We start from the raw sequence: 13,594 nt of genomic DNA on the forward strand, positions 1-13,594 counted from the left end.
AACTGTGTCTCAGTTCCATAGTGAGACATCATAGGAAGGACTTTGTTTATAACACAAGAAATCAAAAAAATTAAAGGAGAAGTCTGTCACTAAAATAAAAGACATGGATTTGTTTGGGAACAGCACTATCCTATGGCAGTAGTCTCTCCCAGCAGGACAAGATGCCCCAAAAAATGCTCAGAAACTCAAAGTATGAACCCCAAAGTCTGGCCTTCAAGTTTACCAAACCCAGTCAGATCCAGTGTCCACCGAGGGTGACCACGTCGCAAGAAACTAAATGAGAGGCTAAGAGTAAGTTTGTCAACTAGTAAACTCAGTGCATTTTACAAAAAAAATAATAATAATAATACACATATGCAAAACTACACTGTTCAAAGATTTAGCATTGATCACACAAAGAACCTTAATTGACTAATTAAACTTAACTAATTCAATTAAATACATTACTTGAGCACCATTTCCTGACCAGCTTAAACAGAAGCTTAAATTTATTTATTTTTTATGGTCTGAAGCAAAAGTCTCTGTAGACTTGAGTATTTCTATTTCTAGCACAATGTAATATAAACTGTAATTCCACTGCTGCTGTCTGGTAACTGTCTTTGTTTCCCCCCTTGGGATGCGACCATACATTTGCACATTTTGTTTCAAGTTGACCTTTGTAAACTGGAGCCAATCAAAATTTAAGACTTCATCAAAACCCAAACCAAAAGATCTGTTACCAACATTCTGGTGCTAGACAACATTACCCCCAGAGGTCGCACCATTACAAAGTGTTCCCAAGCACTAGGCAGATGGTTCTACTGTCCAGGCTACCTGTGGTTAAATTTTATTTAACAAATTCAGTATAAAACTATTACCTTTATAAAGCCAGACGAGTTTAGAAAGATGGTTCTAGTCCGCATGCACACTGACCATAAAAGCAGCCATCGTTTGTGTTTTTACAGACACGTTTAACACCTGATGCAATAGGACAGAGGATGCCTGTAAACTTTGATATGCTTAATCTCCACAAACAGCAGTCAATCAGTCACATAGCACAGAGTCCCCGTCTAGCTCTTCAAAAGGAAATGATTACAGCCTGGGCCTTGATCCGTCCAAACTGCTGCAGGATCCCGCTGGCGGAGCAGTCCAGATATTTGTGTGGAGATAGCAGAGCCTATTATTACCAGGCTGCGGTTGCTGCTGAGGTTCCACTTTATGCGCACCTTTGATCTCCAAAGATATCTTTTAGAGAAACAATACCCAGCCCAACCCATCCTTTTGAACTCACCAGGTGGGGGCAGCAGTGCTGATATCAACTGAACAGGTGACTGGTGGAGGGAGGTGGTGTCTAGTGTTTTGTATCTTATCTGCTAATACACTGTGTGACTGCTTTGTCAATACATATGGTAACACTAGTGTCAGCAGCTTTGCAATATATTCAAAAAAGGGCCACCCAGCTTGCACTTGGTTCTTTCCATTTTAATGGACCAGCTAACAATAGCAGATAGAAAGAAAGAAAACCATCCAACGCTTCTACAACCACAAGGAGACATTTTCAGGCTATAGGATCTAATCCTGCCCTTTGGAAACCAATTTCCCCAGAGACACTTGGATTCACACAACCAGAAAAATGACATTAAAAGACCACAAGATAATCAGTTATGATATGTTCACATTTATTGTGCAGTGACTTTTATATACATACATTTTATACACCTAATTTACATGAACAGAAATAAATTAATCTGCTAATGTTCTTTAACTCATCTGGCTTTAGTGTTGCCATTGACTGGACACAGCAATCGTTGAAGGAGAAAAAGCACAATAATTCCAAGTGACACATGAGTGACAAGGCAGTAATATGAGTCAATGTAGTCTAAGTTTCAGTAGTGTTATATTTTTTACGCACATAAAAGAAGCAGTTGGTAAGAGTTTTAGTGTTGTGAGTTTGAACGAATGGAGAGGCCAGCGTGGAGCTTTGCTTCCACAACTGGATGGAGACAAATGAACAGATGTTAAAAAACTTGTTTAAAACGACACTGTCACACTTGTCTGAAGCACCAACATTTGGTTTTATCTTTTAAATATAGATTAAACACTTTCCATAGTGCTGGTCCTCTGATTTTAGCTTTTAACTATATCAAAGTGTTATTTAAGAGACTAAGTCAGAAAACTAATTACGTCAGTCGTTAGCTTAAATCATTTTTTAAAAATGGCTTTATCTTAGAGAAAAGATGTGCATTATTTTGCACCAATGCATTTAAGGGGGTTTAATGTTCCATAAAATATATTTATCTTTTATATATTAATGAATTAAAGATGTTTCAGACACAATTTTAACTCTGGATTCCTTTTACATTATTATGTGTTGTCATTTACTTGTGGCAATGCATTTGATGTGAAACTATTTTTTATACAACATGGTCAAACAGACGCCCCCTAGTGTCCAAAACATCTCACAAACTGCATCTTTAACATTAGATGACTTACTATTGTGCTACATACAGTATTGTTCACTGACAGACACAAAGATAAAATACAACTCGGCTTAGTAGTGTGTTCTTTATAAAAACTAAATCTAAACGAGCTAATGTGAAAATCGTCTTAAATGTGTACACTGTAGTGTGTGAAAACGATAAAAAAATACATTAACTGGAGCGGCCAGGTACCCACACACATTAAAGTCTGGCATAGGAAAAGAATAAAAATGTAAACCACTTAGAGATCATCTCTAGGTTTCCCTGTGACAAACTAAATACAGACATCAATTTGCTCTCAACTTTTCAGTGTTGAAGAACCTGACAGGAAGTCTAACTTTCTACTGCTAGCTTATGATAAACACTGACACTACCTAGAGTGACATGCCTATGTAACACGAAACAACACATCAGCTCCAGCCTCCTCTTTTACCATACAGAAACACAGAAAGAATTTACAGGATACACTGATGGCTCTTAAGCACTACAATGCTGCAAGCAGCAAAAACTCTAAGCTATCAAAACATGCAGCCTGTGGTGAGTTTCTACAGTACTATTCAGAAGTTGTTGGTGGTAAATGTCTTTGAGAAAACCCAGAGTTTGTAGATTGTTTTTATTACTATTATATCTATCATAATATAATGATTTTAAACATGGCTCTGTTGTTCCATTAGCCTCACTCAAAATCTTTTCAGACTCTCTCAAATAAAGTGAACAAATAATCGCATGGCAACCGCACTGGAACATCTGATTATTGCACACTAGCACTGAACTTGCAAATGTTCATGCAGAATGAATGAGAAACACACTCCACTCAAATCAGTGTTTGCTCACTATGTGACAGATGACCGTAGAGTTCTTTGGAAGACTGAAAATACATTGTTTGAGTCGGGGAGCGGGGTACATGACTACGTGGCACATCACCGAGACATCTAAAACTCTTTTGTTACAACCTAAGGTGAGAGAGAGAGAGAGAGATGCTGTGATGTTTTAGAAAATCAGTTTGGGGATCTGACACCAACCGACCACAAGTGGTTTACAGTACGGTCTTTAAAACAGTAGAAAAGGAGGCGTGCCGGAGATGATAATTGCACTGAGGGGTACGAGGGGACGAGAGCATATGTGTGAGGGAATTTATCAACCTCTTTTTCAAGCAAAATCTAGCATTGCATTTAAAATATAATACATCCATATTCAACATTCATGGCATTGTTTCTGTTAAAACACAAAAATATTAAAGACTCACAGGAGGAGTCCCGGCAAAGACAACATTTGATGCCAGGGGCTCATCTGTTTGGAGATGAGAGTTTAAAATTCTTGTATAAAGTAAAAGCCGAAAAAAATATATAAATAAATGCAATCTTTTCAGACACACATTTTCCCCACAAACTACTCTGCACACTGTAGACTAAGTGACGAGACAAGTCGTAAGGCAGAAGGATGAAGAGAAGGACAAGTGAGAGTGAAACGGGGGCTGTTGTGATGGGTCCTGTGTTTAAAGGACAGTGTATCATCTGCACTCGAGCTCACGGGGACTGAGATCCTGACCTGTAGCTCTTGAAGCTGCCGAGCAGACTCTGCATGCCTTTCTTGACGCGGCGAGCCACAGAGTCGGCGGGAGGCGTGGGCAGGCAGGAGGCGAGGCTGGGCGGACGTGCATCCAAACATTTCTGGTAGCGAAGCTTGAAAGAGAACAAAACCACAAACATGGATGTCTAAGGTGACAAAGACAAGACTCAACACTGGATTCCACAACTGTGGCAAATTATCTTCCCACTTAAGGACAAACAGGAACTCTTATTTAGTTTAGTCTCATGCTGACTCATGGTGAGTGTTTCATGTGACTCACCATGCAGGCAGCCTGCACGGCCTCACTCAGACTGGCCGCATTGGGTTCACACCAAAACATGTGACAGGTGAAATCGTGGGGACCTTCCGCCATGATGAACGCAAAGGTGTGGACGTCCTTCCCCACACCCATGAAAGACAGGAAACGCACCCTGCACTCTGACAGCACCTCCTCATCCTAGAGTTTAAAAAAAATAAAAAATACAAAGGTTGTCCAGTCAAAAAAATTTGTTAAAATGTGGAAATCTTCTGCAGTCCACCCTAACCCTCAGACACAACTCTAGATCATCACACGAGGAAAACCAAGTACCTTATAAGTTCTTTTCAACTACCAGCAATATACAAGATGAGTTCAGGAAAACAAATAGGTCAGAAAACAAAGTACCACTTGGTAACACTTGGTATGTGGCTTTGCTTCATCTGTTCAGTTTCTCCTTACAATCTAAATATTTCATGGTAATTTTAGAGTAAATCGCAAAATCCTAGTCATAGAAAAATCATTTGATTTTCAAAGCAATTCCAAAAGAAAAACATTTAAGTTTATCCTCTAGGATGGTTACTGCAAGTGATAAATATCAGAGTCCAGACTATGAGAATCACTGCTATTTCTCACAAAACTTTAAAAAGAAAAAAAGAAAAGAAAAGCGGACAAAAGCAAAAAGGACTGTTCTTACAAATATCTCTTGTGTGTGTAGCTTAATGCCCCCAAATTAATTAAATTACTTTTAATTAAAGTAAAACGTAAATAAAATGACTTATTCCCACAGAATAGAGTTAGGTTTAGGGTTATCACTGATGATGACTTCATCGCACATTTTAAACATACTGATGACAACTCAGAAAAGGACCAGTGAAGATGACAATCAGTCACTGACTTTAATTCCCCATACTGTTCTGTCATGTTCAGACTGTTTTCCAATACCTGTCGTGAAAGTATTGTGAGGGTGGCTGGTGCAACATTCACAAAGACAGGAGTCCAGTCATTTTTATCTCTGCCATTCATTGCTGTCTCTAGTGTTTCATTGACTATGTCCATACCTGAAAAGAACACACACAGAATATATGATCAGCACATCACAAACACGGTCAGCATGACAAAGTACAATAGAAGTATTTAGCACAGCAGTTACACACTTTAAGGCGTTTTCTTACCAACGGGTTTAGCCACAGGCTGATTGCCCAGGTAATAAACACGGAAGCGCTGGAAGAGTTCATTTTTTGGAGCTGGAAACTCTGTTAAGAAGTGAGGAAACATTATGCAACTTGTTCCTATGCTTTCAGAAATTAGGACATTCAAAGTGTCTAACTTTGCTTTACCTTCAACAGGGATGACCACAGGTTTGCCTGGGTCAGAGTTGAGCCTGCTCACCCCTGGCTTGGAGGCCTTTCTCTCCATCATTATCTGAAGTTAAATAAGGGAAAAACTGTGAATTTTAATTAAATTTAAAAAAAAAAAAAAAAAAAAAAAAAAAAAAAAAAAAAACACCTCAAAATCAGCGGAGACTCTTTGAATTCATAATGACAAATCTAATAAGGGCTAACCTTTGAACACATCTCATGTAAGCTGGTGGCAATGTTCTTGGCGGGCGAGTCGCAGCGGAAAACGTGACACTTCAGAACTTGGGTCAGGTTGTCTCGTGCGACATAAGCAAAATCCCTGCAGGAGAAAGATTATATACACATACAGAGTGGCTTATTAAATCTGCAGTTTTTAAAAATACGGTTTTAAAAATACAAGCTTACGAGAACATAAAACACAGACAGACATAGGGCTGGGCCATATCATGCCGGCCACGGTAATACCGGTATAATGTTGGGCAAGGATAAGAAAATGAAATATCGTGATAGAATATGGGTAAAACGTGCATGCGCAGTGCCTTTGTTTTCATACACACATGGCAGAAAAAGCATGCCGGCGGCAGAGAATGAGAAGGGCGAAAGAGGGAACGCTGAATGAAACAGATAAACCAGAATTGGTTTGTAAAGCACAAAGCACTATTTTTGGTAGAGCATGCTACCGTGTTTTTTGGAAAATACGGCACACTTAAAATCAATCCTTTGATTTTTCTGAAAATCTACAGTGCCCCTTATAATCCCGTGTGCCTTATGTATGAATTCTGGTTGTGTTTACTGAGCTCGAAACGATTTTATGCGGCACACGGCGCAAATCTGTCAAATGTTTTAGTACGACTTTGCTAAGCTATGAACCCGCACCGCTTGATGGATTGTCAAAGCATTACGGCTATTGTAGGTAGGAGCCTCACGGAGTGATACGTACTGTGCTTCAACATAATATTACCGTATTGTGTGTTTATAACCTCTTTTTAGGTTTTGTGGATATTATACATGGTTATGCTGAGGATATTTCAGCCAAATGCAAATTCCTTGCTGGAAGGAATTTGCATTAGCACTGTTACATTTTTATATAACTTTAATGCACATAAAAAACAGCTGCTGTTTAAGTGAAAATACATTGATTGTATTTTGTCTAGTGTCAATTATATCACCAGTTATATGGTAAATGGCCTGTATTTGTATAGCGCTTTACTAGTCCCTAAGGACCCCAAAGCGCTTTACACATCCAGTCATCCACCCATTCACACACTGGTGATGGCAAGCTACATTGTAGCCACAGCCGCCCTGGGGCGCACTGACAGAGGCGAGGCTGCCGGACACTGGCGCCACCGGGCCCTCTGACCACCACCAGTAGGCAACGGGTGAAGTGTCTTGCCCAAGGACACAACGACCGAGACTGTCCAAGCCGGGGCTCGAACGGGCAACCTTCCGATTACAAGGTGAACTCCCAACTCTTGAGCCACGATCGCCCCTATATCGTTATTGCAAATTTTCAAATGTATAGCGTGATAAATATTTTGGGTCACATCGCCCTGCTCTAGACAGACACACACGAAAATAACAACAAAATGGCACACAACAAGAATTATATAAAGTTTTTAGAATAGTAATCATTAATGGATACCTTTCCCTGCTCATGATTGAAAATGCAGCATGAAAGAAAAGAAAGAAATACACAATTATTAAGAAATCAGCAACAGGAGGCAATGTTATTAAAAATCCAGCAGAGGGCAGCAGCATGCTGCAAAATAAAGACTAACACAGCCACCATGCCAGATCTCAGAACTGCAGCACATCATTTTAAGTCACTGAGTAAGGACCCAATACAAAAACAGCAAAAAAAAAACCCATTCAAATATGGAAAATAAAGCAGCTTATTCAGTCAGAAGTTATGAAGAATATTCAGGAACTCAACTAAACTAAATTTCACTCAATGCAAAAATTCATCACAGCAAACTTCAGTTAACCTTAAACCGAGTAGGATTTCCACTCCATTTAAACATTTTGGCATCCATCAGGATAGTTATCAAGATTGTGATATGCAAGATATGATCTGCCCCCCCCCCCCCCCATTTATAAAGTGGAGTTAAATTTACTTAAGCTTAAAATACATTGTGCTTGTCACTATTCAAAGTAACTCAAAAATTGGGAAATGCAAAAAAAATTTTAAAAAAATATTTAAAAAAAAAATCCAATCAGGTTTACATGCCCTCCAAAGGTAGATTTTAACCTAGGAAAAAGCCTGGAGATATATTTAATTTGAGATTTAAATAGCCTCATTAGAAACATGCTGTCACTGAGCACCTCAAACAAATTACAAATGCGAGCTACATTTTAATAGAAAGAAGAAAAAAAATGCATGTCCAATTAAAAAAAAAAAAAATTATATGAGCTTAAAGTTAAAAATTATATTTTTTAAGTATCATAAAAAACAGCAGAGCCAATGACATTACATTTGTTTTCAAAACTGACTGAAGAAGGCAGTTAAATACATTTTATAGTTCTGCCATTTTCAATTTGCCCTTGTGCTGTGGATACTGACCTGCCGTTGTCTCTGCCGACACCCCAGACCCGGATGCTGCCAATCGGCTGAGCATGAAGCAAAGTCTGGCCCAGCGGGTCGATCAACTTCATGGTGTCATTCTCCAGGACCATTAGCATGTCTTTACCCTGTCACAACACACGTTTCAGTTTGAGAAGTCAGACTAAGCACACATTTCTACAAAATGTTGTTACCCACGGTACTTTAAGTATTTCTCTTGAATTCAAAACACTATTTTAGAAATGGAAATGGAGCATTATCAATCATTTTCAATCAAATCATCAAAGACGAATTGTGGTTGGAACCAACCACTAAACGAAAGATGTTTCTGCCCTGCACATTCAAAGAAATTCTTATTAAAAAGAACATTACATAAAATGTCATGAACATATCTGTGTGCGTGTGTCATTACAATCATCTTACCTCTCCCCAGATCCCAGCGGTGTCATGAAGGTTGTGTTTGTGATAAGAGAGCTGCCTGATGCAGTTGTTGACAGCGACACTACTCTTGCCAGGTGCCATGTCGTCCTCAGACATCTCAACCCAGCCCAGAGAGCGCACTGCGAAACACTGACAGTACAAAAGTGCTGCATATTAGTATAAACTAGGACACAAAAAACTCTTTCATGTGCAGAAAACTATTAATCTTTGGTAGGTAGGTAAATAAATAGATAAATAATCAACGCCCCTACACATTTCATATGTCCTACATCTCTGAGACCCATTCCAATGCCAGTTTTCTGTGACAGCATTTCTAAAATGAAAACTGAGACCCAACTACTCTGAACATATTGAAAAAATCTAAAATTAAGCAGATGATTTACCTTAGTTTCTAAGTCTGTGCAGAGTGGAGCAAGCTTCTCTTCATCCTCAGATTGGGAGCAATTATAACTACAATGACAGAAAATAAAGTTAAACATCTCCAAAATTAACACTGACTAATTAGAAAGTTTTAACACCACATACTTCAGGTTGATAGATGCATAGCGTAAAGTTGCTCCTTCAAACTCCTTCAGACTTTGATCAGATGCAACTTCTCCCTCCTCCTAAAGACAAACATTTATGTGCAGATGGAGCCATTTGATCACAGAGCACATATGCATGAAAGGTATGTAAATTCTGTCATATTGTCCAAAATACTATAAGGCTTAGGGTTGTTCCTGGTGACTAACTTACTAGTCTTAAATGGGAGAATGCAAAAACTTTAACTAGTGAGCTAGTCTTAAAGTTCAGGAAAAAAAATCAAGTTCTAATTCATTCTAATGAATTAGGGTAAATAGTCTCCATCAAAAAAAACTGTCTGTTTGTATTTAGGGTGTTTTTAATCCATGAATCATATTCTTTAATAGTCAGATCTTATTTTAAATGTCTGAAATGTGTGGCATAACACTGCACACCCTCTCTGTGAGAGGCCTGCTGCTACCTAATGTGATTGTTTACACCTGAGTTTACCAAGTGTCTTGGCAACCTGCTGCTTGATTGTTAGATACTGTGTTGTTATTTTTTTTATTGATTATTGCACTGTAGAGGCTGGTGAGAAACAACATTTCAGCCTGTGTATTTCTGCAAATACCATCCAAAATTACAATAAACTATCTTGAATCTAGGAACTACCTAGGTTTGTTAGCAGATTCTGAATAACATTAAATGTGCTAACCAACAGCTTTCATTCTTCAGGGATGTAAGCATCCCACCTAGCGAATGCAGTTAAGCATTGATTTATTTGAGTATTACATACAACTATCCTTGTTCTAGATCAAAGTACTGTAGAACATCTGTCTTACCTTCCACCTTATAGATTGATAAACTGAAAATTTTTTCTAACTAAGCAATGACAGCAACATTTAATCTTCTAGGACTCGTTACGCACAACCCTACTAAATATACTCAAAAGACATTTCAAAGAGGTGAGTTGAATAAAACTCTAGCCATGATTTACCTTCCACAGTTCCCCTTCACCAGCACCTTCATCAGTGCTGGACAGTTGGGCCCAAGATTCCTGGAAAAATGTGACAAGACTTACCGTTAACAACAGTTTTACTTGTCAGTGCCTCTGTCAAATTAGGATGCTGGTTAGACCTCACCTCAGGTTCCTCGCAGGGCGTAGTCTCCAGGGACATCGTGGAGGACATCATGGAGTCCCCAACTTTACCCAGGGGTGAAGGAGGCTCCCACTGAGTGGTGCCTGTGGGAATGTGCCAGTAGTACGTGCCCGATGTATCCCGCACCCTCATCCATCCCGAGGGCAGGTCTGTGTCCGTCTCAAAAGCGCTGGAATCCCAGAAAGACTCTGAAGGGCGGGAAGTAGGAGACCAAGGTTACTATAGGTAACTTCATCTCAACTAAATGCATGGAAATGCATATTAATTATCTAATTAACAAAGTAAAAAAACATTTTACTTTTTTTGATTTGGTCAACACAACCAGCCTTTGGAAGCGTTGGTGAAGATGTAATAGCTGTTCTGCTTTCTAAATTTTGCCCCTGAGAAAAAACACCCCCCTAATATTGCAGTATTTAAAAGGGGGGAAAAAAAGGAAAGGTTTAAACTAATAATAACTAAAAATAATGAGTTATTTAAGTAATAAAGTATAGCATCTGGCAATCAAACTGTAATTTAAATAAAGAGATGATAATTCACTATTTCCAGGAGTCTCTTTTTTACTGATATGTTTAGCAGCCAAATCATCCTGTGTTGCTTCTATTTTGACCGTTTTGGCTTTTCTTGTTAGCTGCAGTATGATGCTAATAAACAGAGTGTATTCTTCAGATTTTTTAATATCTGCACAAGCTACAACATAAAGTTGTCTAAACACCTTGTATGTTTTGTTTAGTTTTTACCTCTGTTGCCATTTGGAGAGCTGTCAGCTGTGTTGTCCTGAGACAGAGCAGGCCAGCTGGACTCTTCATCACTTGGTGTCCCGTTCATGTTGGAAAAAAGCAGGCAAGCGTTCCTCCCCACTCTCTGAGACTCCACATTACTCTCTTCTTCTGCCAGTTTCTCTCCTCTGGTGTCACCTGATGTTTCTTCATCGTCTTCCAATTTACTTTCCTTCTCTTTATCATCCTCTTCTCTCTCTTTATCTTTCTCTTCTGTGGATTCCAGGGTGTCAATGAGAAGCGGCTCATTAAGGATGTTCTTTGACTCCTCCTGACTGAGACCAGGGGTCATTGCGATTTTGGGAGACTTGGTCTGCTCCTCGTTACCTTGTTGATCTTCCTGAGTGGTGTTCTGGTGAGGGAAGTCTTCCCTGTTCCCATTCTGATTGATATTGCAGTTGTGGTCTTGGTCCTGCTGGTTCTCCGCTACTTTCCGCAGCTGGTTTTGGCCTTCCTTGACCCACTTGGCATTGTTGCCGGTGGACTCCTGGTCGCACCAGTGGCTGCCGTCATTCAGTTTGTTCTTTAGCTCTTCGTCTTGCTTCTGTTTATTCACAACATATGTCATATCTTCATCATCATGACCACCCATGGTAACTGTCCATGTAGCTGCTCTGACAGAGAGAGGAAAAAATACATTAGCATTGCCTTTAGCATACTAGTTAGCAGTGATTTTAGCAAAGATTCTCATCAAGGTTTCTCAAATATAGAACGACCACTTGATACAAATACATTCAAATATTTCACAGTGGCCGTTAAATGTTGAATCAGCGAAGTAATAATGTTTAAAAATATGAAGGATGAAGTCCGTTTCTTGTTCGTGTATTCCGGGTTGGTCATTTTACTGGCAACTTTCACTGTTTGGTTTCAGGCGAATACAAAACGCACTTCAGCAGCTTCACCTTCCATTTGCCAACACGACCTTTTTCATTTTTAGATAAACGGGCGCTGTAAAGAGCCTGTATAAACCTGGGTCATTATTTAGGTTCACTCACATGATTGTTTAATAAAACCTAGGTAAATACCGTGGTTTTACTTGTTAGATAACATCGCCGCAATTGGAAATAACGGGCACCGTCCGCCATCACCGACATCTTTGCTAGGCTAATGTTAGCTTCTCGGTTGGCTAGCTAACATTTCCAAACTGCAGAAGCAAAGTGACTGCAGCAGCACTGTTTTTATTAAAAATTTTGACTCACCAGCTCACCAAACTCCTTTGTCGTCGAAATGCACTAAAATATGTAGCGTAACTACATATTTCCAAAGATCGTGAGGGCTCTCGCTCGGTTTCTAGGTGGTGTTTTCTGTCTGTGGGCTCGGCTAGTGATGGAGGGCGAACCTGCGTCACGGATTAACGTCACGGCCAGAGCCCACTGCTGCCACTCAGGCACAGAGCAGGAGGCAGACCCAATGAAGGAAAACCGGTCCTTCACACTTCACACACAAATATTGATTAGACGCTGAGCGGGAGGGGGCATACAGGTCGCAGGGTAAGCAGCTCCCGGTCTAACCAAGAAAGAAACCATAACGAGTAAAATAACAAAAGAAGGCATGCAAAATAATCACAGGGAGATGAAGATGACATCAAAAAGAAGCAAAAGTTGGCCAAAAACAGGCTCAAATTGAATTTAACAACCACAGAGAGATGCAAAAGTGACCACAAAACACCTGAAATTAGTAAAAATGACCAATGTTAGACGCAATAAAAGAATCGATAAAGAGCTGCAAAATCGCACCACAAGGAGACGGAAGGGTTCCAAAAAGGTGGAAAAATACAAAAAAAAGAAGAGGTTTTTTTTTGGGGGGGGGGGTTGCATCTGTGTGTGTTGATTCTTGGGGCCTTTTACATTTTTGTTGTCTCTGCATTATATGGGTTGATCCCAAATGCGTTAAATGTTCATATTCATATTAGCAGACCACTTTTTAATAAGCCCAGCTTTTATCTATACTAACGTCTTTGGCCAAAAAAGTGCTAATGCAACACTATAAAATACTTTGCTGAGTAGTAGCAGTAGTAAAAGCTTGAAACATATATTTTTAAAAAAAAAAGTCAATTGTATTTCGGTGCCTCAACTCCACTTATATCATTGAAACTAATAATGTACTGCTACATGTCACTGGACACGTTTGGAAGAAAAACTGCCCTTAAATGAAGAAAGTACTGAAAACATTTCTCAGTGATTTTGGTCCATACTGACATCACACTGACATCACACACTTGTTGCAGGTTTGTCAGTTGCACATCCATGATGCAAATCTCCTTCCACCACATTCAAAAGGTGCTCTTTTCCACTGACATCTGGTGACTGTGGAGGACATTTTGAGAACTCATTGTTGCATTCAAGAAACCAGTTTGAGCGTTTGTGACATGACATTCTATCCTGCTAGATGCACTGCGGTGATAAAGGGATGAACATGGTCAGTAACAAGACTCAGGCAGGTAGTAATTGGCTTGAATATTGCAACAGAAATCAAGACTCATCAGAACTGTTATTGTCTAATTTTGGTTAG

General features: G+C 39.4%; 1 protein-coding gene across 3 annotated transcripts; it reads right to left on the reverse strand.

Annotated features, from left to right (window-relative positions):
* Window positions 1-1,641: 1,641 nt before the first annotated feature.
* Window positions 1,642-12,802, reverse strand: apbb1 (amyloid beta (A4) precursor protein-binding, family B, member 1 (Fe65)). Of its 3 annotated transcripts, none has more exons than XM_082502447.1 (14): window positions 12,283-12,802; window positions 11,045-11,692; window positions 10,290-10,495; window positions 10,145-10,204; window positions 9,172-9,251; window positions 9,030-9,096; window positions 8,629-8,775; window positions 8,206-8,333; window positions 5,850-5,964; window positions 5,625-5,709; window positions 5,460-5,540; window positions 5,230-5,345; window positions 4,309-4,485; window positions 1,642-4,141 (listed from the first exon to the last, which is right to left on the reverse strand). In XM_082502447.1, exons 2-14 carry the CDS (start codon window positions 11,673-11,675, stop codon window positions 3,986-3,988), a joined length of 2,049 nt encoding a protein of 682 aa, XP_082358573.1. In that variant the 5' UTR covers window positions 11,676-11,692; window positions 12,283-12,802; the 3' UTR covers window positions 1,642-3,985. The 3 variants fall into 3 exon arrangements, with proteins under 3 accessions (XP_082358573.1, XP_082358572.1, XP_082358574.1); XM_082502446.1 differs by having other exon boundaries at window positions 11,045-11,697; window positions 12,283-12,800; XM_082502448.1 differs by lacking the exon at window positions 12,283-12,802 and adding an exon at window positions 12,079-12,152.
* Window positions 12,803-13,594: the final 792 nt, after the last annotated feature.

This window comes from Aulonocara stuartgranti (assembly GCF_965226115.1).
Source record: "Aulonocara stuartgranti genome assembly, chromosome: 14".
Classification (NCBI taxonomy): Eukaryota; Metazoa; Chordata; class Actinopteri; order Cichliformes; family Cichlidae; genus Aulonocara; species Aulonocara stuartgranti.

Excerpts from the sequence above, each read along its gene's own strand:
- apbb1 (XM_082502447.1), bottom strand. The coding sequence starts at position 11,675 with ATGGGTGGTCATGATGATGAAGATATGACATATGTTGTGAATAAACAG. Across the intron at positions 10,205-10,289 it reads CGCCCTGCGAGGAACCTGAG|GAATCTTGGGCCCAACTGTC; the intron begins GTGAGGTCTAAC and ends ACATTTTTCCAG. Across the intron at positions 5,346-5,459 it reads GCCTGTGGCTAAACCCGTTG|GTATGGACATAGTCAATGAA; the intron begins GTAAGAAAACGC and ends TGTTCTTTTCAG.